Source organism: Labrus bergylta, chromosome 2 (assembly GCF_963930695.1).
Source record: "Labrus bergylta chromosome 2, fLabBer1.1, whole genome shotgun sequence".
In the NCBI taxonomy this organism is placed as follows: domain Eukaryota; kingdom Metazoa; phylum Chordata; class Actinopteri; order Labriformes; family Labridae; genus Labrus; species Labrus bergylta.
In genome coordinates this window covers 8,477,686-8,500,507 of record NC_089196.1, presented here as the reverse complement: position 1 = coordinate 8,500,507, position 22,822 = coordinate 8,477,686, and the positions used below count along the sequence as shown (strand labels likewise).

The window sequence follows — 22,822 nt, the reverse complement described above, 5'->3', positions numbered from 1 at the left end:
GATCGGGACAAATATCAAATGTGGTTACATTATAAGTTTGCTTCTCTCATATCGATATTTTTAAAGTCTATAATATGTATGGATACATTTTTTTCCTCAGATACTTTATGTCATTTTGGAACAAACTCAGTTATTTTTGCTACTTATTTGTTTCTTTAAGCACATTTTAGTGACACTCAACACCTAGAGATGTTCCATTTCAGAAATGTACCAAAAAGAAAGAGTGAGATTTTTCTCCTCAAGGAGGCAGCAGAACATGAAGTCTTATAGTATTTCATTCTTAAGTGTTTCATTTACTTAAAGGTAACATGATAAAAAAAAAACCTGTAAAGTAAAACTAACTTGAAGTGATGAAAAATGGATACCGTAAAACTTCAAATAAAAGCCCATCCTAATTTAAGGACCAGTCCTTTTAACCAGCCTTGTCTTGCTGCAAGTTTGGACAAATAAAGGTCTCAGTTAGAGCAGAGGGCCCTTTGCGTTTAGTGTTGAAGAAGTTTGCAGATCAAAAATAATAAGAAAAAGAGACTTGATTTTTTTTTTTTTTTTAAGATTTATTTTCGTGCCTTTAATGCAGAGAGAGGACAGTGGATAGAGTCGGAAACCAGGGAGAGAGAGCGGGGAATGACATGCGGAAAGGGGCCTCGGATGGAGGCGAAACCGGGCCTACCGCTCGAGACGAGAGTCTCAATGCATGGGACGCGCACCCTAACCATTGCGCCACCAGCGCGCCCCCCAAAAGAGACTTGATTTATTTAAAGATCTAACTGGGCATTTTAATCTAGACTGTCATATTTTGCAGCCTGGGGCTTTAGACCAAACTTCATGCTGTATTTTACAAACAGGTAGAGAACGTTTGGCATCGAAAATGTTAGAGATGAAATAACATTGTGGCAATCAGAGAAACATTACAATTTAACAGTCTTTAAAGACTTTCGATGTACACGTTGAACACTTTCCTGCTTTATTTGGAATTACATCTAAAGTTTGCAGAGGCTGAGAATGAAAGGTCATGTCAGGCAGAACTTGAAGGAGGTCAGCCTCTATTGTTCATCTTTTCCATATTCATGGCCCTGCTGGGTTACAGATTATTCTGTGAGCTTGGTTCATTTTCACCAAAGTTTGACGTGCGTGAAAAAGAATTACTAAAATACAAACATAACGTTTGATAATTAAAGATATATAGAATTAACAACACTTTATTTGCCCCTCTTCACTGGACATTTTCCTGTTGTAAATCCAATATTTAATCTCATGAAGTGCTATTTTTACTCTAAAGGAAAGACTGTCTAGTGCCAGGGTATTTTTTCAAATGACAAAATGTAGAAAGAACCGGTAAATGTGAAAGACAATGTTTGAAATTTGAGTCCAAAAGGATGTTAACCTGCAACAGGACGGCCGCTCAGTATCAGCAGGAGATCCCTGACACACAGAGAGTTCAGTACATTCATTAGTGCAAAAAGGTACCCTGAGATCAAGGGCTCTCTTCGAGATCATAAACAGACATAGTGAAAGGAAGCCATAAGCTTCTCTGCCAGGTTTTTATGGAGCCAAAAGCCTGATCAAACTGGAGTTTGAAGAATAGATGTTTTAAGGATTTAAAGGAGCATGTTGAGGATCTGAGGCTGCACACATGCTAGCTCCACTCTATGTTATTTAAGCATCGCTGGCCACTGTAATACAGTACAGTTGAAAAGTCACATTGTGGGAGGTGGAATGTTAAGTGGATAAACTGAGACACCTCACTCTGGTACTTTTTTGAGGCTTCAAGAAAAAAGTCTGTGTATCACACTAGTGCTCCTCCTCACAGACGCACAGAGTGAACTGACCGCTCTGCATACAGAGTCTGTGTGTCAACTGTCTGTTAAACAAGCAAGCAAAGGAGCTGCTGTCACAGGTAATGTCGGCCATACGATGCAGACAGATTTTCAGTGAGGTAACTTTTTAATTGGTTCTCCTTGTCAACCGCAGCACATCTTCCACATGTTAGTTAATGGAGTGTGTACATAAGGTGTACCTACATCAGCAGTACGACTGTACAGTGTAGTGTTGTGTGTTCTGTGAGAGTTACTGTCATAGGGCTGGTTACACAGATTAAACAGACAGTTTATAACTGTATAGTTATACAATTATTATAATAATCATAAAATGTTAATATTGTAACATCGTTAGATACGTTTGTTGACATATGAGAAACACAACTTTCACACAGGAAGCGGCTGTCAGATGGATGAATCAAGTGTGGTAGAACAGAGTAGAGGGGGTGTTTGTATTTTAAGCAGGAAATAGACTTGAACTCCTAAACAATACAAAGTATGATTGAATATTAACATAAAGCACACTAAGTTAAGCTTCTGTTATTTTCTGTGTCTTGCAATATAAATAACACAAAAATACAAATACTTATAGTTTTTTTAATCAAATACTGTAAGAACACTGACAAGCTACTCCGATAGCTGATAATTAAACAATATGCAAACTGAATGGTTGCTGAAAACAAATATACTTAACATTGTTTTTAATAGTATCGTTTAAATCCTTGGTTTCTTCATCATATCCAAACTGCAGACATGAAACATACCAATGCTCTCTGCTGTGATATTTTATTAATTTTATCAAAGCAATAAAATGAGGGTCCAACCGATATTTTGGGTGACGATATCGATATTAGGTAGAGAAAAAATATGATACTGATATATCGACCAATATCTTTCTTAGATCTACATATGTTTGATCTGTAGAGATACATAGATATAAAAATACACATGTATTGCGTTGATCCCTCAAATGCAGTTATCAAACTCTTGTAAAAAAAGACATTCAGTATGACAAAGACAAGATGGTCACTCAACTAGAAATAAACTGCACATACGTGCATCACCGCTTGACACTCTGGGGACTGATAATGATTGTTGCAATCTATATCACACTCTGCTAGTGCCATCCAGAAAGAGAAATGCTATTGTAATACAACAATACTTGAATTAAATGCTATAAGACTGGTTAATAAATAGTGTAATATCGGCGCAATTCTGCGATAAACTTAGCCGATACGATAGTCACTGGATATGCTTATATCGGCCGATATAATTGGCTGGCTGATTAATCAGTCGGGCTCTAATTTAATATTTAATATTTTTTTTTAAATTCCTGGTACAAAGGGCAGATTTATAAGCTTTACTTCTACCTGCACCTTTTCATTATTTTATTTCATTACAAAAGGAAAATGAAAATTCCTCTACATCGTACTGCCAAAAAAGAACGAAATAAAACAAATTATGAAAAATCAGAAAATATGTAACCGTGTAATTCGGACACATTTTAGACCAAGTGAACAAAAACTGAATCTAAAAGCAGAAATTCCTTTCATCTCCCAGTCCAGCTCTCTGTAGGTAAAGCACTTTCACTTGATACAGTTGGTCTCAAATAAACAAACATTGTGATGATACTTGATAGTGTGGACTGTTATAGGCGTTTTATCACAGCTCCATGAAAATCAAACATGGAGCATAAAGTGCTTGAGTGGAGATAGCAGAGACATAGAAGAAAAGCCTCCGACTCTGCAGAGCTGGTTCGTGTTTCTCTATCGACACTTTACTGCAAATGGACGGATCGCCTCAAGGCGCAGCTGAAGTGTGTCGGCTGTTAGGATTTCTATTGGAAATCATTCTCCCACTTGTTTCCTGAAGGTTTCTGCCCATCAACAACAGACACTCTGTGTCCATTCAGGGCTCAGGCTCAAAGCTTTCTTTTCTGGCAGTTTGGACACATTCGACAACAGAAGGTAGAGTAAAAGGGAACGAGAAGGCAGAAAACTGCCACATTCTGAGAGCACAGAGGAGTGCAACCATTTTAGAAATCTGAAATCAAAGTAAAAATCTGGTTTTCTTTGGCAACTTCAGGGATCATTGACAGGAAACAGAGAAAGGAGAGTTGTTGAAATGGTTGCAGAGTGGTTTCGATGTGGACAGGAACCTGACATTTTCAACCAAATATTACATGGAGAGACTTTTTCCCTCTTTTAAAGAGTTTGAGGAAATAAATTCCCAAAATCTGCTGCTGCCTCAAGGTGTTAAAAGCAGTTAAAGGCAGGGTAAGGTAAATAAGAGCCTCAGACATGAAAAGGCTACAGATACACTTTCAATACTTCCTACAATTACTGTCAAAGGCATACTTAAACAGAGTACTTCCGTTAAAACCTTGCTCAAGCAGATACTTAGAAATCTGACAGCTCTTAATGCATGTTACCTTTCCAGATGAACAGAAGTTTAAAAATGTCACAAGACGATCGACACCACTGCAATTTAAACAGGTGTAACTCTTAATGATGCACAGAGAATGAAATGAGCTCAGACTTTTAATCAACAACTGATTCCATCATGCATCAAACCAACATGTGTCATCAAAAAGGCAACATATGCCTTTAAATGATCTCAATAATCTCAATTCAATCAAATGAAGCATTTCCATTATAAACAGTATCACACATGGTGATGCATTTAAGTAGTGCTTCAATGGCTTAATCCTTGAATAACTGCTAATGGGAAAGTCATTCCATGGGATGTATAATCATATCAATTATTCTGTCCTTACAATTGCGTTTCTGAGCAAGGCTAGACAGATAGCGAGCAAAAACTCCAATAAAACCGTTTTCTTGAACAAAGTGGCTTTAGTGATGGTTGTTTCTGTAAAACTGAAAATACAGTACAAATATTGTGTCAGTATACTGCACATGTAAAGCATACACACATGAAATGAAACTGTAAATAGTTAAATGTATGAAGTACATGAATAGCTTGAGATGAAAATATGAATTAAACTACTTTTTAAATCCTTATGAATTGTAACCCCATGTATTCACATGTAACATTGCTGTATAACATTCTTATACACATTTATTCAGCAGCTAAACAACTCCGGAAAGTGCTAGTACTCTGTAGTACACATACATGACACAATGCTTCAAAGTTAGCTATTTAGCGGTTAGCAAAACAGATCTCCGTGTTTACTCACAACTGGAGGCTTAATGTTATCTTCATAAACAGAAATATCTCTCCATAAAAATACATTCAAACAATATATGGCGTGTTACTTACGGACATGTCAACTCCGAGGTTTAAACGCAAGGAGATAACTGAGCTGCATGCACACTGTAGTCTGCTCTTTGTGTAAACGAAACTAAATTGAGGGTGAAAATGAAACTTAAGAAAACACAAGCGATACACAAAGTGTCCACCAGGGTGGCGAAAATGCCAGTAAGGCTGGTTATACAGGAATCAGAATATCAATCAAATGACTTATTCATTTACTTATAATTCCCGATAATGTCTTTAATGTGTCTGCATTTTCCTCTCGTACTTTACTTCAAGAATCAGGGTTGTCATATTTAAAAGGAGCAGTTTCAACAATACTCTCTTCATCTAAGACCAGGCAGGAAATCTTCTATGATCATCTTTATTTAACCAGATTGCACACACAGTGTTCATGTATCATCAGATGTTCATTTTGCAAGTAAATGATTTTCCAAACCAAAGTAAAGGGGTGTGAAGGGCGGAGGAGCCCTGCAGGCTGACCATCTGCACACTAAAAATAACTACACCTAATGACATTCAAAGAAGAAATCTGTTTTACGTAATGCAGTCCAGAACTGAATTTGTGACAAAATCTTTTAATTCCGCCTTGTTTTTCATGAACCAACTTTCTCTCAAGGAGCTGTGCAACAAAATTCAGAGAGTTCTGCTCTGCTGTGAACATGTGGGTACAAAGAGCCAGAACAACAGGGCAGGTGTAGAAAGCAGTGACAGGGAGAACAAAGGCTCCCCACTTAGAAAACATAACAAATAACACACAGGGGATTTTGTTCAACTTCACACACAACTGGTGGCAGGGTCACACAGAGCTGCATCAGTTGTCTATTGAATGTCTTTTTTTTTTTTTTTTTTTTTACCTCTGCCTCTTTTGTGATTGACTTCTATTCTTTTGAGTGTTCAATACCGCCTCAAAACCAAAAGCAAAGAAGAAACTGTTGCTTGTTTGATGCTTTAAAGCAAAGACTGTGTAAAAAGATAGATGGCAGGACAGCTCCAAAGCAGTGTAGCCAAAACATTGTGAGCTCCCCCTGCTGACTGCCTGCAGTATGTGTCATATATCCCTCCTCCACGTAACAGATACGACATGGGTCAAAATGGAAAAGATGTCATTTGTGTGATTTATTTAGATCTGCAATAAAAACATTTGGGGGGGGGTAAATCTGCGACGTGAGTTGTCATGAAAACCTGATTCATGCTGCTTGCGGCCAGCGAGCACGGTGCCACGAACGTCGAGACGTTTCATACTGACTGCAGTCAAAGCGCGAGCGCTCAACACGGCCCGAATAAAGTACTTCCAGATCCTGTAGCCAATCATTACAACGCTGTCGGCATGAACCCGTCCGCGTTGTTACAAAATCTTGGAGGTGCGCGGCTAGGCGCTCCTTTCACCGGCCGCGATTGCGCAATATTGCCGTGCGGTCAAGAAGCATGAAACCTGATTCAATGAGTCGCAATGTGCAGCACATGGCTAATTTACATAACGTTATTTTCCCGTGATAACACTGTGGAAAGATTCAAAGTCTGGCTAGCAAGCCAGCCTTTCTGTTAAACATGCTGTCTGATCATATTTACTGTTTGGTTGCCATAGGTAAAGTTGTTGAGAGAAATGTGTGCTAGCTTGAAGGTAACTTCATACAGCTTTCTGGTTCATTATTATCTCAGGCAACATTCAAGTGACAGCTGGTCAACAAATGTAATAAGAGAGGGAATATAAACTTAATGTAAACCAGCAGGAGCAAAACATCAGGTTAATATAATGATAATGTTACATATTTTATGATAGAAGAGAAAATATTGTCATACTTGATGACTGTATTATAATGCTCTCTCAGACTCTTGCCCTGAAAGCTTCTTGTGTCGTGACTGCCCTTCACATCACCCCTTACTAGATCATGGTAAGCTCTGTTCTGCAAATTCATCCCATTTATAAAAAAGAACTGAAGGTTAGGAGAAACAGAACATAGATATCGACAAGCAATTGTGTTTTTCTTATTGTTTGCACTGCTCATTTAGTAGGTTTGAATGCTAAAATTGTCTGTAAATTATAATAATAATAATAATAATAATAATAATAATAATAATAATAATAATACATTTAATTTGTAACACACTTAAAATTTTTGCAAAAAAATCTCGAAGTGCTACAGGAAAAAAAAAAAATTAACATTTTAAAGCTGATATTTAAAAAAAGTCTTCCTGGGGGGGCATGCCCCCGGACCCCCCTAGGAGGTTTGGATCCATGTCACCTTTTTCATCCCTGATGAGTTTGCACCCCTGTAAAATGCACGCCAATTTTTTTCTCAAATGCAGTTTCTGATTTTATAGTTAGTTCTCACTGTGCTGATTTCATACTAAGTGTTGGTTTTACTGTTTTGAGTTATTTGATGCTATAAAATGAGTAAAATGATTTGATTGACAGCTCTGTTGGCTAACCTGTGGTGCTGTGTGCACTGAATTAGCAGAGAAGTACGAGAAATAAAGAGGAGAGGTAAAAAGAACACCAACATTAGAGTCACTGAGTCATCCACAACAGCGGGGGTCTGCTTCAAACCGACCCATCTGTTTCCTGTAGACCGTAACCAACTGAAAGACCTTTTCTGTTTCATTGGTAGGTTTAATGTTTGTTTTGGATAACGTAAGAGGTGGAACGTAAAAAGACGCAGCAGAATCTTCTTCCCAACTCTGGATCAAAATGACGCCACCAGTGCAATAGGTCTGCGTCCATTGCAGGGGGGGATTTGGCTTCACTTTTGTACAACAGGAGGAGGTTGTGATGTGTCTTCCATCTTTATATACAGTCAGTGTGTTAAACCAACAGTTTAACACATTTAAGACATTTACAGTATTTAGCCTCATAATATTCTCATTTATGAGGGAAAATGGCTGACTCTAATTTGTGTTTATTTATTTATTTTAATCCGTGTTTAATCACTGTGCACTGTGTACCGTGTACAAATAAAGTTGTGCTTATTCTTGATTTAAAGATATTTTCTTTTCAAGACTATACAATACCTGTTTCTGAAAGCATCACAAACAGAACAAAGACAGTCGCACAGGTTTTCACTTTATCATCCCGAGCCTTTGGTGCTGAGTCAGTACTTTACACACAGAAGCAGTGTTTGCATTGCCGGGAAGCTTATTTTTAAGAGAGCTCTCAAAGAGAGCTGCTCAGTTTGCATTGTGCAGACAGGAGAGCTAGGTCACTTGTCAAGAGAGGAGGAAGGATGAGGTGAAGGGGGGCTGAGTGTGTGCAGTGTCTGTCTTTTTATCTGCACACCGAGAGCAAATAATGGAACTTGAAAGCCTCGCTGTCACCACCTTACAATTCAAACAAAGTCTATGTCAGGCAAGATGAGACAAAAAACTATATACATTGGAAAGAAAGTCTAATATTAAAAAGAAAGAATTAAAAGACAGACTTTATTATGAATGAATATATTTTAGTACATGTAGATAAGATATATAGATAGACAAATCTTTGGCAATAATATTCAGAATATAAGGATCCTGGAATCTGGACACTGGTGGAGGTGGTGAAGGAAAGATGCATGATGGGAGGAGGGGTGGCCTTCTGAAGAGCTCGGCCCATGGTTGCTGGATGAGATGATTTGGAGGTGAAAAAGTTGGAGGAGGGTCACAATGCATTTATTATGTCCTGACAAATGACATGTAGATAGTTTGACAGCAGGAAATAGATGGGAAGATGATGGTTATGGATATTTTAAACAACTGGCATCAATTTGACATGACCCACATAACCTATTTAATGTCAGGTCATAAAGTAGTGCAAGCAAAAGTCAAAGGAAACTTTGTCTTCAGAATATAAAGATCCAGGTGAGTATTAACCTTTCCCTGAATTACAGATTTATGTCTCTTTAAATTGTTTTTAAAATAGAGTGATGAACTGTGTTTTATGCGCACTCTCAACCTAAAAGCACCATTCTTTTTGCTCACTCACTGTTAGCTTAGCTTTTTACAGGGTCGATGAATCATAATGCAGCTTTTCCCTTTAAGCCTTTCCTTCTGCCATGCCTCTCAAACTGAATTGGCAGACACACATTCTCTCTCTGTATGTGTGTGTGCGTGTGTAATAATATATGGTGAACTTACCCCAGGCACCTTTCCAGAAAGAAGAATAAAGCCACTCATTGGTCACTTTAGAGAAAAACATAAGGCAGCTTCAAACTGTGTATAAATGTAATGCTTTTTGTGGAGCTTTTGTCCCAGAGCTCTTTAGAGCTGACAGATAATAGCGGAGTGAAGCAGCCTCGGGGGGGCCGCAGCTGAAGTGGGAGCATTTCTTGTATTAAAGGTGGAAAGAAACAAGGTCCTTGTGAATAAAATGCTTTCTGTGTCTTTTTCTACCAGATACATTTGGGAAATTTTTAAGTTTCACCAGATTTAAAACATTTTTTTTATAGTATTTAATTTATTTACGTGTTTATATTTCTACTAAAACATGAATTAGTATTTATTTATGTATTAGTACAGTTACAATTCTTGTCAGCAAGCCATTTTAGACACATGCACTGGGTCGGGGAGTAAGAGGTTTTATGTTTTATTTACTTTTCTCCTCATTTTCATTAAATCTAATTAATAAAACTGCAGTACTCAATACTTTTACATTTTAGAATTAATCAAATGATTTACATCATATAAAGGATGTAGTACACAGTGATAAACACGCAGAGATTAATCTCCAACTTGTTCTGTTCTTCTTGTTCTGTGATGATTCTGTGAATCATCACATTTTAGCATCTTAAAGGTCATTGTTTTGTTTTTCCATTTAATTGTTTTGTCAGGCTCCCCTCTTTTATTGACCTCATTTCAAAAAGCAAGAAGCAGTTGATTTAAGCGAAAAGGTCCGGTTAACTAGTCTGGTAGGCTAAATGTACAGCACCATCACAAAAAACAGACCAAGTCATTGATCAGCTGATTAATAAAGTGGAGCATTTACGATACAATACAATATGATACGATATGATACCAAAAGACAAGATACGACACGACGACAAGAAATTGACTGACTTGGTAAACAGAAATAAATCAGCCGTCCTAATATAATGAGAATTGATTAAACACGTCTCTCACTTCATCATAGTTGTTGTTTTTTAATTCTCAATCAGGCTGAACCAGGCTGAAAAATATTCAATACGTTTTTCTTGTCTTCTTCTTTCATTAAATGAGCCTTTCAGTCAGGTTCATAGTGGTTAAAAAACCTTTAAATGTATCAATATTATCCAACAAGGTTTTAAATTGGAGATAAAACCAAAACTGGATGATATGGACATTGAATTTCAGTTGATTAATCAATGCGTAGGCTGTATGAACTTTATTTAAAAAAGTATTTTTAGAGTAAAACAGGATGTATTTTTCCAAGCTCATTAACAAAAAAAACCAAAAAAACTTTTAAAACCCTAGATGCCTTCTGTCTTGATTGTATTTCATATTTTAGCGTTCTCTGTGGGTGTTAAGTGTTCAGTAGTCGGATGATTATAAATTATAAAAAGCTGCCTACTCTTTTTCCTCATGCAGAACTCCAGCTATGATCGGCTGCTCCTTCGTGGTTGATCGGGAATACTTTGGTGACATCGGTCTGCTGGATCCTGGCATGGAGGTCTACGGGGGTGAGAACATCGAGCTCGGCATGCGGGTAAGCACCACAGATTATTATTCAGGCTGCTGTCGAGATGCATTCCAGTTGGAAGCAGAATTTGATCAATAATGTGAAATGTAGATGTTTATTTCTTTTACACTGAATCAAAAGGCTCTTTGTGAAGATGGAATTGCTCCGAGAAATGCTGAAGGGAAAGCTGTTTTTTAACGAGGCGTTGCTTCAAAGCTGGAGGGTTTCTTGAGTGCAGCTGAACATGAGGAAGGCCACACAAAGAGACATAATTATAAATCCAATATTTGAGGGCGTAATATTTAGATGTAAAGTCATGGTTGGAATGATTTGAAAATCATTCATGTTTCTCAGCTGCCGGGGGAACAGCTAAAGATACAAAACCCAGGGGCGTCAACAGAAGCCATGATTAAACTTCGTGAAGTTTCTTCAGTGGGAGTGGAGGAGAGAGGGAGAGAAAAAAATCCCCTTAATGCAAATCTTCAGCCAAGCCAAACGCTCTAAAGCCTGTATATGGAAAATGTAGATCTCTTTTGCAGCTGCTTTGAGTTGAATTTAACGCTTCATGTGAGCGGAGGGCTTTCTGAAGAATTGGTGAGCGTTTAAATTCTGAAAATGTTTCTCTCCAGCCGAGTGGAACCATTGTGAATCTAAACGCACTCCTAAAGCTTATTGGAATGAGATATGCTTGAAAGGTTCCTCTCCTCCATCTAGCGTCCTGCCCACATCCATTCTATCAAAATCTTGAGATTTCTTCAAGACCCCTCTGAAGAACCTTTAAAAAGCACTTGAACAAATGCGGTAGTATGGATCTCAGAATACAGAACTCACTGCTGTGCTTTTATTAAAGCAAAATATATTTAGAGTTTTAAGAGACCATTTCAAAACCTCTCATAATTCAACACTGAGCCACTTCTCCCCGGCAACAATAGCATGTTGTTTTTGCCATCTACAGTAAGGACTCAATCATCAGGCTTCTTGTATCTAATAGTTGTTTTTCCATCATCATAGAGTGATAACTCAGAAATATGTATTATGTGCCGACAGCTAACAGCCTCCCCCAAGGTTACACTATGTTTTCTCACCCAGTAGGGCTGCTTATGTGCAGCTAACAAACCATGCAACTGGGTTAGATGACGTTCGCGGGGGAGATCAATTCAGCTAAAGCAGCTGAGTGAAGTAGCGACATCTCTGTTGGCCTGTGTCATAAAGTGAAACAGTCAACTGTGTTTTTTTTTTTTCGGTAGATTTTAGATTCATGACAAGCAGAGAATATGCCCCTCTGTCTCTGAACACAATGCTCTCACAAATGCAATTACAACCCCTCCTGTTTGGCCTGACTGTGTGGAAATGAAACACATAGAACAGGGAAAAAAAGGGACCATTCAGCACATGCACAAGCTTGAATAGGTCTGCTATCACCAAGCGAGCTTCAACCATTCATATCGTACAGCCGCTAATGGAATGGAGATGGGCTTCTGGCGAATGGACGGCAATTACTCCTCTAAGACTACGGCAGCTCAGGCAGCTCATTGTTGTGCCGGCTGAGGAGTTGCCATTTGGGATTGTCTTGATTGACAAGAACATGTTTAACAATTAGCCGGGGCAGCTCACAATAGCAGAGCCTGCACAGGACCGTTGGACTGCAGGGGGCTGATGAAAGGCAGGGTTCACATGGAAAGGTTATGGTGTATTTATAATTTGCTGTGAGTTCTGGCTTCTGTAGCTCACTCTGGGTTAAAAAAAAAGGCTTCCAGGATACAAAAGGCTAGTCTCTTTGTAAGCAGAAGGGAGGATGATTATACAGCTCATATCACCGCATGCGGTGCTGTTTCTGTGGGGAAGAGAATAACATAAAAGTACAGGGAAAGAAAGGGGGGAATAAATCATGGATTCTACTGAAGATTTCTGTTTGTTTGGTTGTGAAATAATTTACAGGGTTGTCAGAGCTGTAAATAAAAGAAATCGACAGAGAGAGAATAAAACTGCAGAGACAGAGAAAATGGATATATAAATGATGCTCGGAGCATGATGAATTGAAGGAAAGATGCATCATCTTCAGCTACAAACCGAATGTATTCATACTCAGTTTCAGAAATTCAAAGCTAAATTACCTCGAACCAGCTTAATGTATTTCTGCTGTTATTAAATCTGCAATAAATTATGCTTAACCTCATATTTAATTTTAATTTTGCCACCAGCAATTTAAGAATTTAATATCCTCCCTTTTAAAATAATTGTTAATGGCAATTCTGAGGAAAAATATCCTGCCTGCCACCAGGCTGCTTTTGAAAACACTGAAAAATGTTCGGGGGACAGAAATGATGAATTCTGCCAGAAGTGTCAATATGAGTTTATCTTGTAACACGTCTCCCATCCCCTCCTGCATTGCTGAGTCTTTGCTGATATAGCATCTCAGGAGACCAGGACATTGCCTTTCATTTCAAGGTTCCTGTGGGCACAAGTATTATACCGTGGTTACTCTGTCAGCAAATATAATACTACATCAAATCCATCAGGGGTCACCTGCAGCTGCTGCTCCTGCTGCTTCCACTGAAACCTGATGTGAAGTGAAAGCATTCTACTTCATCTTGAATCACAACTTTAGATCACAGCTCATAAGAATAATGACAGGGGAGGAAATCGAATCTTGGAGTGTTAACAAGACCTATTGGAAATAAGTGTTGAATGAATTTACATTTTATAAATGTGTCCAGGGGCCATTATTCTGCTGTGTGATATTGTTTTGTTTTTATTATAAAGTAAAAGGATGGTGGTTTTCAATGCACATAATGTAGGTGCAGGGTAATTAATAAACAGCTGCAAGGAAAAGGTTTACAAATCATATTGTTCTGACGCAATCTTCCAAATCCTGTAAGGTTTCGTTTTTAATTAACTTGACCAATACAATTGCATCAAACTTTGTCTATTTTAGATTTGACAGTATTAAGATGAATCATGATTTTGAGCTTCAGAAAACAGCATTAAGAATATTTTTAAAAAAGGACACACACAAGCACACACACACACACACACACACACACACACACACACACACACACACACACACACACACACACAACATTAATCAATAGGGATTTTTTTTAAAGAGGAAAAAGGTCTGCAACACTGTCCAGCTCCTAATGTGGAATTGCAGGACAAAGTTTTAATCTACATGATCTTCCTTACCTTTCTCATCCTGCACGTGCATGCATTTTGTTTTCTCTTTTCTCCTAAATAGAAACATCATTACAGGTTTCTGAAACTCTCATCATTTCTATATCGTATGATTTAACAAAGTGCCAGAAAGTTCACGTTATGTTGTGTCTTTATGAACACGGCCAGAGCCTTTTTAAATTATTCTGCTTCTCCAACTCTTCCATATTTGAGATGAAGCTCACATCATTGTTAAAATCAAAGTTTTTTTTTTCAGAGTATGATAAATATATTTACTCTTAATGTGTGCTCAGTAGTAGAAAAATACATTAAAAAGACTCAAAGTATTTCAATCAATGTTGAAAAGAACAGTTATTAAAGTCAAGGCACACAGGGAATGTGTTAGAAGGCGTTTCAGTCGTCTGACTCATATCTCAGAGGATATTTTATAGTAGTAATATACATATCTTATGAATCCAGCTTACTGCAGTTTGCATTAGAACATTTGTACTCTTAAGGTTAAAGCTTTCTATCTTTAAATAAGTCCCGATCTGAAGTGATTGAGTTCTCAGCCTTGAGTGTTGCCAAAGTGCAGGTGACCTTCACTCAAAACTCTTCAATGCTGACATACGTTTGAAAGAAAAGTTTCAAGAAAGAAAGTATAAAAAGAACTTCATCATCAACCTTTGAGTTCAAAAGCTGTATTTCCTTCACTTTTGCATTGAACTCTGTTTTTGAAAAGGTTACCAAAAAATACACATTTACAAAAAAATTAACTACATTAAAGGAGACGACAGTCGTAAGGACAGAGTCATAGTCTAATAAACAGATGCAGTACAAATAATGTATGCAGGCTGGCTTCAGGGCTGTGTGTTATGATTTTAATCACTTTCAATAAAAGCTGAGTTTAAAAAAAAGAAAAAAATATCACAAAGAGTCAAGTCTGCTTATATGTAAAGTGCCTTATAATAACTTTTGTCATGAATTGGCCCTATAAAAATCAAGATTGATTGATTGATTGACTGATAAAAATAGTGCCTTAAAGGTCACATATTATGCAAAATACACTTGACCATGTTTTTCGAACACTAGTATGTCTCCCTAGTCTGTATTCGAACCCCCCAATTATGAGAAAAGTCCATCCTCTCTGTCCTTTGCCTGCTCCACTTTCAGAAGATGTGTGTTCAATCAGGCCGTTTGAAGTTTTCCCTTCATGACTTCACAAAGGGCAGTAACCCCTCCCCCAGGTGAGTGACACTCACACAGCTAGGTGCTTGTTCTGCCTTCTCACGTCACATTAGAGCATGCAGCAAGAAAGCCCAAGCTGCATCCCCATCCAGAGGGGCACGGTCAGACACAGCTCCTTTTCATTTAAAGCTACAGACACAGAAACAGATCAGGGCTGAAATAGAGGGGTTTTTATAGGCATGATAATATACAAGAGGAGTGGATTAATAACAAGAAACTACACAGACATGTTTTGAGGAGGTCTTAGACTTGTTTAAACTTGTTGAAGATGAGGAAAATTTGTGACCTTTAATGGCAAAAATGTAGAAAAACACAAATGAAAAACTTGTAGATCATCACCTAAAATAAAATCACAGTTGGACCCATGTCCTTCTTTGATGTGTGCTACTTTGGCTTGTGAATATTTCAATAAGAGACAAGTAAATGATTGAAAGATGAAAGGTTTATTTTACATATGTGACAGAATAATTGTCAGAGAATCTTTGGTGCTTGAACTCTACAGGGAGACAGGGTGATTGAAGATGTCTGCCCTGAGCGGCAACAAGATCTATCCCCCCCTAGAGTCCAGACACTGGTGGTGGAGGTGTTAGCGGATGATGTCGTCTGGGTTGATGCGATGAAGAAATTGATTGAACTGTGAAGACTAGAGTTGATGAGGAGATGGCTGATGATGTCATCTGAGGCTGATGAAGGAGGTGATGAAACTGCGAAGGCTTGGTGGCGATGGGGAGGTGGAGGGTCGCTCGTAACGATAACGTAACGATGGCATGAACTGGTGGAAGAGAAAGCCATTTTTAAAAGAGACAGCAGCAATGTGATAGGCTAACATTGAGGGAGTGGAGCAGTGCTATTGGATAGATGTGACCAGGTGATGATTACGAGATGTAATGAGTGAGCATGCATGGAGGAGTGATTTGACATGGTATGAGACTAAACAATTAAACGAGTATGCTTAATATAGTCTTCCTGTCTGAACTTTCGCTAGAGCTACATTTCATGCAACCATCATGATGATAACCTCTTTACTGCCAACAAAAAAGGGCCAGTCTTGGTCTGGCTGGGTTTACCCCACACAATATTCCAACAGGCTCATGCTGCCACCAGGAAACCATCCAAGCTGCTTTATGAATTCTGTCTCATTTTCGCAACAGAGTAATCAATCAGTCACTTCCAAATCCAGGAAAGTGAAGCGTGATCTCACAGAGGTGGCCGGCTTGTTTCAGTGACATTTATTAAGCTCACCGGGAACTCCTTCCAGAAGTAATGAACCACAAAATTATTGTATTTTTTCCTTCTTTGAAGTCTCCTCTCCATAACCACCTGGGCTGGGCCTGAGGCATCTGGTCATAATCTCTCAGTAGTATGGAGAATGGAGCTAATTAAAGTCTTGCAGTACGAGCAGCTAGACAGGAGTGGGACGTAATTACACTTTACTTTGTCCCCTCTGCATCTCAAACAGACTTCTTACAATGTAAAGAAAGTTTATGGTACAGTCAATGAAATTCATTATAACTGGTTTAGAGGTTTTTTTTTGTCAGTTTAAAGGGATACTTCACCCATTTGCATTAATCTTTGTATCATTAGAAACCTGGTAGTATTTTGAATAGTCGTGCATCCTGCCCTCATTTTCCCCTGAGATGGGAAATTTTTGTATTTGTAAGTCTGAAAAGGGGCTTCCAGTGATGCAAAATGATGATTTTTGCGTCACTGGAAGCAGTTTCGGTTAGCGGGGTGAAACTACAATGCTTGTTCCTCATATTTTCAACCACTGAAGCTACAGACCAATCACAGATCAGTGGGTGGGAACTCACTCCCAGAATCGAAACTTAAAGTCCGCCATATTGCTTGGAAGCCATGCTAACAGACTCTATGGAGAAAGCTGATAATGGCGAAAAAATATAAATATAGCGGCGAGATGGCTGCCGGTCTTGTGTTTTGGCTGCTGCGGCCGCCGCTAGCCGCTGGGGCCACGACCAGACTGGCCTGACCGACAGCAACCGTCTCGCGGCTATATTGCTATATTGCAGGAAATGGCCTTATGTGTTGAAGTAAATATGTCTGTAAATGTTTTTATTACTATATTTCTACTGCAATATTGTATAGTTTGGAGAAACTGTAACGATCGAATTTCCCTCTAGGATTAATAAAGTATTTCTGATTCTGTGGGAGTGGCCTGCATGGCTGTGCATTCTGGGATTTGGTGTCTTTCATCCACATGAGCCAAAAAGACACTTTCTACCTTTTCTCGGCCAAGAAGGCACCAACTTCAAAATGTATTTCACATTTCTACTACATATATGACCCAATGTCAATACAGATTCATGTTTCAACGGGTGAAGTATCCCTTTAAGGTTTTGTATAATAATATAAGACAAAAAATAACCACATTACATTGTTCTATTGATTTTAGAGTCATGTAGCTGGCGTGGTGGTTAAGCTCAATTATATGAGCGTGCTCTCCATTTACAGAAGTCCTTGCTAAAATGGTCCCAGGTCTGACTCATACCCCAAGCCCCATGGTGTGTGCCACTTTATTCTCCCTCCTGTACACTTCCTGTTTCTATCCACTTTCCAAAAGTCAAAAATAAATGTAGATATTCAGCACAAGCTGTGGTAGTCTTGTATTTAACTGGTGCTGTTGTGCAGACATTTAGACATTTAGCATAAAAGTGAATTAAAAGGGGCTCAAATTGTAGCCGTTAGCTAACTATCTTTACTCATAAAAATGATGCTGCCCATTTACATCCCTTAAGGCACACAGGTCCGTGGAAAAATCTGAAAATTGTTTGTGTTCAACAAAACTTTCCAAGTCTAAGGCAGCACAAAGAAAGTACTGCAGATCTGTGGTGCCTAACCGTAAAGCATCAGCTGTTGCTGATTTAGAATAGTCTTGTAATGGTCAGAATCGGCTCATTACACCAGTGTGGAAATTTTCAGGCTGTCTTCTTTTCAACTGCTGTAGAAGTAACTGCTTCTTTGTTGTTGGCTTTAATTTATTCCAAATACACTTGAAATGAAAAACCCTTCAGAACCATTTTTGTGATACAGTCAATATGTTTATAACAAAAACAATACATTTTTAGTTAACGTGAATGATTGTGTAATTGCAGCAACCATAAAGGATGAATTATGTGGTGAGTGGGATGCATCAATTATCAGTCAACCAGACAATAAACCCAGGGGCACATCTGACAGTATGCTGCATCTTATGCCACCCACGACTCATATCACCGTCCATCTATTTTCCAGATGGTAACTTCACTTGAAAAAAATAAGAACAAACTGTGAACTCAAGAAGTGCTAGTAAGCATTATTCACGGTGGAACAATAACAGGTGCTGCTTCAAAGCAGTTGGTTGGTGCAGTCAGATGTTGCTTTTAGTTTATTCTGAGAACATCTGCCCTGCTGATACCAATATGAAACCTGGACATTTTAACATGCTTAATTAACCTCACAAGCCATCTGGATTTGTAGATACAAATACATTCAAAGGGAATTGGTGCACTCCAGATGTGTAGCGTTCAATATGATGATAACACAGTGCATTGTACTAACTCTTATATTTATGTCTTTATAACCCAGCCGTTTAAATATTGTATAACAGAAACTAAGATCAGGTTTCAATTTTGCTCTTACCTGAATAGGTCTGCCTGTTTATTGGAGATCTCATATTTGATGTTGTGCTAGCTCTAATGAAGAGGTTAGATTTGAGCAGGCAATGAGGTGACGAGCAATGACATTAGTTGGCCTCCTATACCATACCAATGGAGGCATAGCCTATAGCCTAGATATGTGTGAGACAATATTATTAGGGCTAGAGCAGTTATGGAGATTGCAGGTTGGGACTGCAAGAACTTTGATTGACTGCTGTTTTCCCCTTCAAATTATAGATGCTTGTATAAAATGATCAACGTGAATTGTTGAAAAAGAGCTTCAATATCTTGTTGCTCAAAAAACGGTAATCTTTTTATTGATTTAGTTTATATTGACAATACGTGTGTGCATGACTACTGTCACAACCAAATAAACATTGCCTTGCCTTAAAAAAAATCCATAAACTAATAAAATCACTAATTGCGGGTTATAGACCCACCTTTAATTGATGATATGTTCTTCATGATTGCCAGGTGAGTGTTTTTGAAGTTTGCTGTCAAATTTCCCACAGAATAAAGTTACATTATCCTTTCCCAGGACTAAGACAGTAAATATATAAGTTATATGCAGAGTACAATGAGTTATCAGAGGCGGCTACAATACACTTAGTAGAGTATGTCTTGATAAACTGGGTTCCTTTTGCCTTTCTACGCCCATACATATCACACCACAGGTTTATTCAATGTACATTGAAGATGTTGTATGTCAAGTAAAAGATAAAACAAATCCAAACTTGAGATGTCTTACATACACCCTATAAGAACGGCACACAAAACCTCGGTAGTTCTTGCCTTGGACCTTTGTAGGCTGCAGCATGTCAAAGACAGTCACCTTGAAAAGGGCAGGAACGTCATTATGAGGCAGCATTAAACTCGCCCATCTGTGGACACCAGCCATTCTGGCAGCTTCAATATCACCAGCGTGCTCATGTCCATCAAGCAGCAAATGTCAGTGGCGCTGAACATATGTGAGCCTTTTCAGTAACACTTTACAATAAGGTACACATTTTGCATAGTTTGTGGGAAACGAATGGGGAACTAACCATTAATTAACCACTAAGTAATGATTAGATAACCACTAATGGAAGATAGTCTTCGTGGTTACCTAGTGGTTACTTAGGGGTTACCTAATGGCTACCTAGTGGTTACCTAGTGGTTACCTAGTGGTTCCTTAGTGGTTACCTGATCGTTACTTAGTGGTTACTTAGTAGTTGCTGAGTGGTTACTTAGTGGTTACTTAGTGGTTACCTGATGGTTACTTAGTGGTTACTTAGTGGTTACTGAGTGGTTACTGAGTGGTTACCTGATGGTTACTTAGTGGTTACTGAGTGGTTGCCTAGTGGTTACTGAGTGGTTGCTTAGTGGTTACTTAGTGGCTGCTTAGTGGTTACTTAGGGGTTACCTAGTGATTACCTAGTGGTTACCTAGTGTTTACTTAGTGGTTACCTAGTGTTTACTGAGTGGTTACCTAGTGTTTACCTAACGGTTACCTAGTGGTTACTGAGCGGTTACCTAGTGGTTACTGAGTGGTTACCTAGTGTTTACCTAACGGTTACCTAGTGGTTACTGAGTGGTTATTTAGTGGTTACCTAGTGGTTAGTTTCCCACTAACTATGAACAATATGTGTACCATATCTACCCATTACTTAGTGGTTAGTTTCCCATTTGTTTCCCACTTACTATGCAAGCTTTTTGTACCTTATTGTAAAGTGTTACCGCCTTTTCCAACAAACTGAGTGTTTGGAAAGATTAGACTTATCTGAGGTATCGGGAGGAAACTATAATTCATTAAATGGAAAAGACAAATGCACAGATTTATCAGATGAATGCCACAATGAGTAATGTTGTAGGAGTCTGTGGATAAGGCTCCATAAACTAAACAATCTGGTTGTCCCATACGGTGCAGTGCAGCATCATTTACTGATTTCAGCTTATATAACTCCTTTGAGACTGTATGTTACAGAAATGCGGTGCTTGACTCTAGTCTCATTCAGACATTTCAAGACAAACTTTCTCTCTCTATAAAGAAACTAAATTTAACAGCTATGGCTGCTTGTTAAGTGCAAGATTTGACTTAGGAGAGGACTCAATGGTCTTGGTCTTGCTTTTAGTCGTGTTTCATTTCTATTCCATCTTTGCATTGTCTTAACGACAACCCGGCTCAGTCGGCCCATCCAATCCCTGGTGGATTCAATGTTCTATAACAACATTGAAGAGCTACAACATGGGAGGAACCATCCACTCCCATCAATACACCCCCTGTAACGGTAACAATAGCATTGGATATCGATTGAGCATTTGTCTTTTTCAATGCCTGCATTATTTAGAGGCTGAATCAATTATTTAGGGCTTAATGGACTCAGCTTTACTTACTCCATGGTTCATTACTGTATGTTGAAGTCTGCAGAGAGGAGAGAGAGGTGAGAAAAGATGCAGCCGTAAAAGTTCTGTACACAAGACTTGATCTGGTATTCTTTTTGAGGAAATTCTGCAATCGTGAAGGACTTACCGCCGACATATGGTGCAGCCTTTTGTTGTTGGGAAATTTACTGTTGAGTTTGCATGACGTTAGTCGACATCATCAAACATGTCTTTGGTTTAAATTCATGTGTCTGTCTGTGCAGAGATAATTCAAGATCTTTATTTTCTTTCTTTCCCAGATCCTGTCGATCCAGGCTAAATTCATAAATTGCGCCTCAAAGAGATTGTGTGTCTGAAAAGCACACCTTGTGTTTACTGTTTAACAATGGCATATGTGGCATGCTGCTCATCCTGAAATGGATTTGGAAACATGACATGGCTTCCTGAGCATGAGAATACCTCAAAGAGTTGCTGCTTTTTGTCTTCAGGGCCAGAGGGAAAAGTAATTAGACAGACCTTGTGAGCTGTTATTCATGTGGATCATAAACTTCATTAAAGCCTTTTTTAAAGTGACTGCAGATAATCCCACATCAATCTGAGCTCATTTTGACAAGATAATTAAGATAAATCTTTTTTTATATATATAAAATTGTTTTACTGAGTGAGTAAGGGTCTGAGTACATCAGAACCTTCAGTGTTTCAACATAATTAATAATCATAGTTTCATTTTAAAATGAAAGAACATCTGAATCATAAGAAGCAGTGCTCATTAAGAGCCTGTCATTGGACTGTATCGTTGCCAGGAAGTACAGTAACACTTTACATCACTGACTGGATCACCTCCTTATCTGAACATTAGATAATCTGTTCACGTAATTGTCTCTGATAGATGTCTCAGACATCTAAGGCTGAAGACTCAAAATGATCTAACAAGGCAGAAGTATTTGAAGACAACAAACACGCATTGATTTGGCTGCATCAGCAAATCAGCCAGCATATCAAAAACGAACGGCAGTAACTGGATGGAATTAGCTTTCAGTTAAAAGGGGCACTGTATCTTTCTATCTCTCCATCAACAACAAAGGCTTTTGAGGAGGAAAAGAAAGCATGAAATGAAGAGATGGGCCATGGTTGGGCTCACATCCAGACTCTTAATGAGGGGGGGGCCTGGGGTTTCCCACACATAAAAACATCACTTCATATTACACAAGACTTGAGAGGAATGGAGGAGAAACCTTAGACAGCCTGGGTTTGTCCTGTATGAGATGCTTACTGGCATTAATGTCCTTAAGAAAGTCATCAACAGGTTTTTAGCTTTCTGGCGTGGGTGACGAAACTTAAAAACGTTTTCTGACATACTCTTCATAGCTCCTCAGTAGACAATTAGCTTGGCATAAAGAGTGGAAACGACAGACTGTCTATACATCCACAATATCTCAGAGAGTCACCTATTTGTAACCGAAGCAGGCTTTTGAAACCCATTAATGGCAGTTACCACATTGAAATTCATGACTCAAACTGACTTTCAACCCAGTAACAGGCAAACAGCTAGAGCTGAGGCAAGCCGCAAGCCTCCTGACAAACAGCTACAACACGCTTTCCGCCTGCAGATCTGACAGCCCCCTTATTTCTTTCATAAAAACAAAACAGGTGAGTTATAGAAAAATCCACCCCTGTACAGTGAGTGC

At 38.6% G+C, this 22,822-nt stretch overlaps 1 protein-coding gene across 1 annotated transcript in view; it reads left to right on the top strand.

The window, feature by feature from the left end:
* The window catches only part of galnt9 (polypeptide N-acetylgalactosaminyltransferase 9), a 106,597-nt gene that overhangs the window by 55,206 nt on the left and 28,569 nt on the right, over nt 1-22,822 (top strand). The window contains exon 6 of the mRNA XM_020631111.3: nt 10,626-10,743. Coding sequence (XP_020486767.1) covers nt 10,626-10,743 — 118 coding nt within the window. The remainder of the gene's footprint in view (nt 1-10,625; nt 10,744-22,822) is intronic.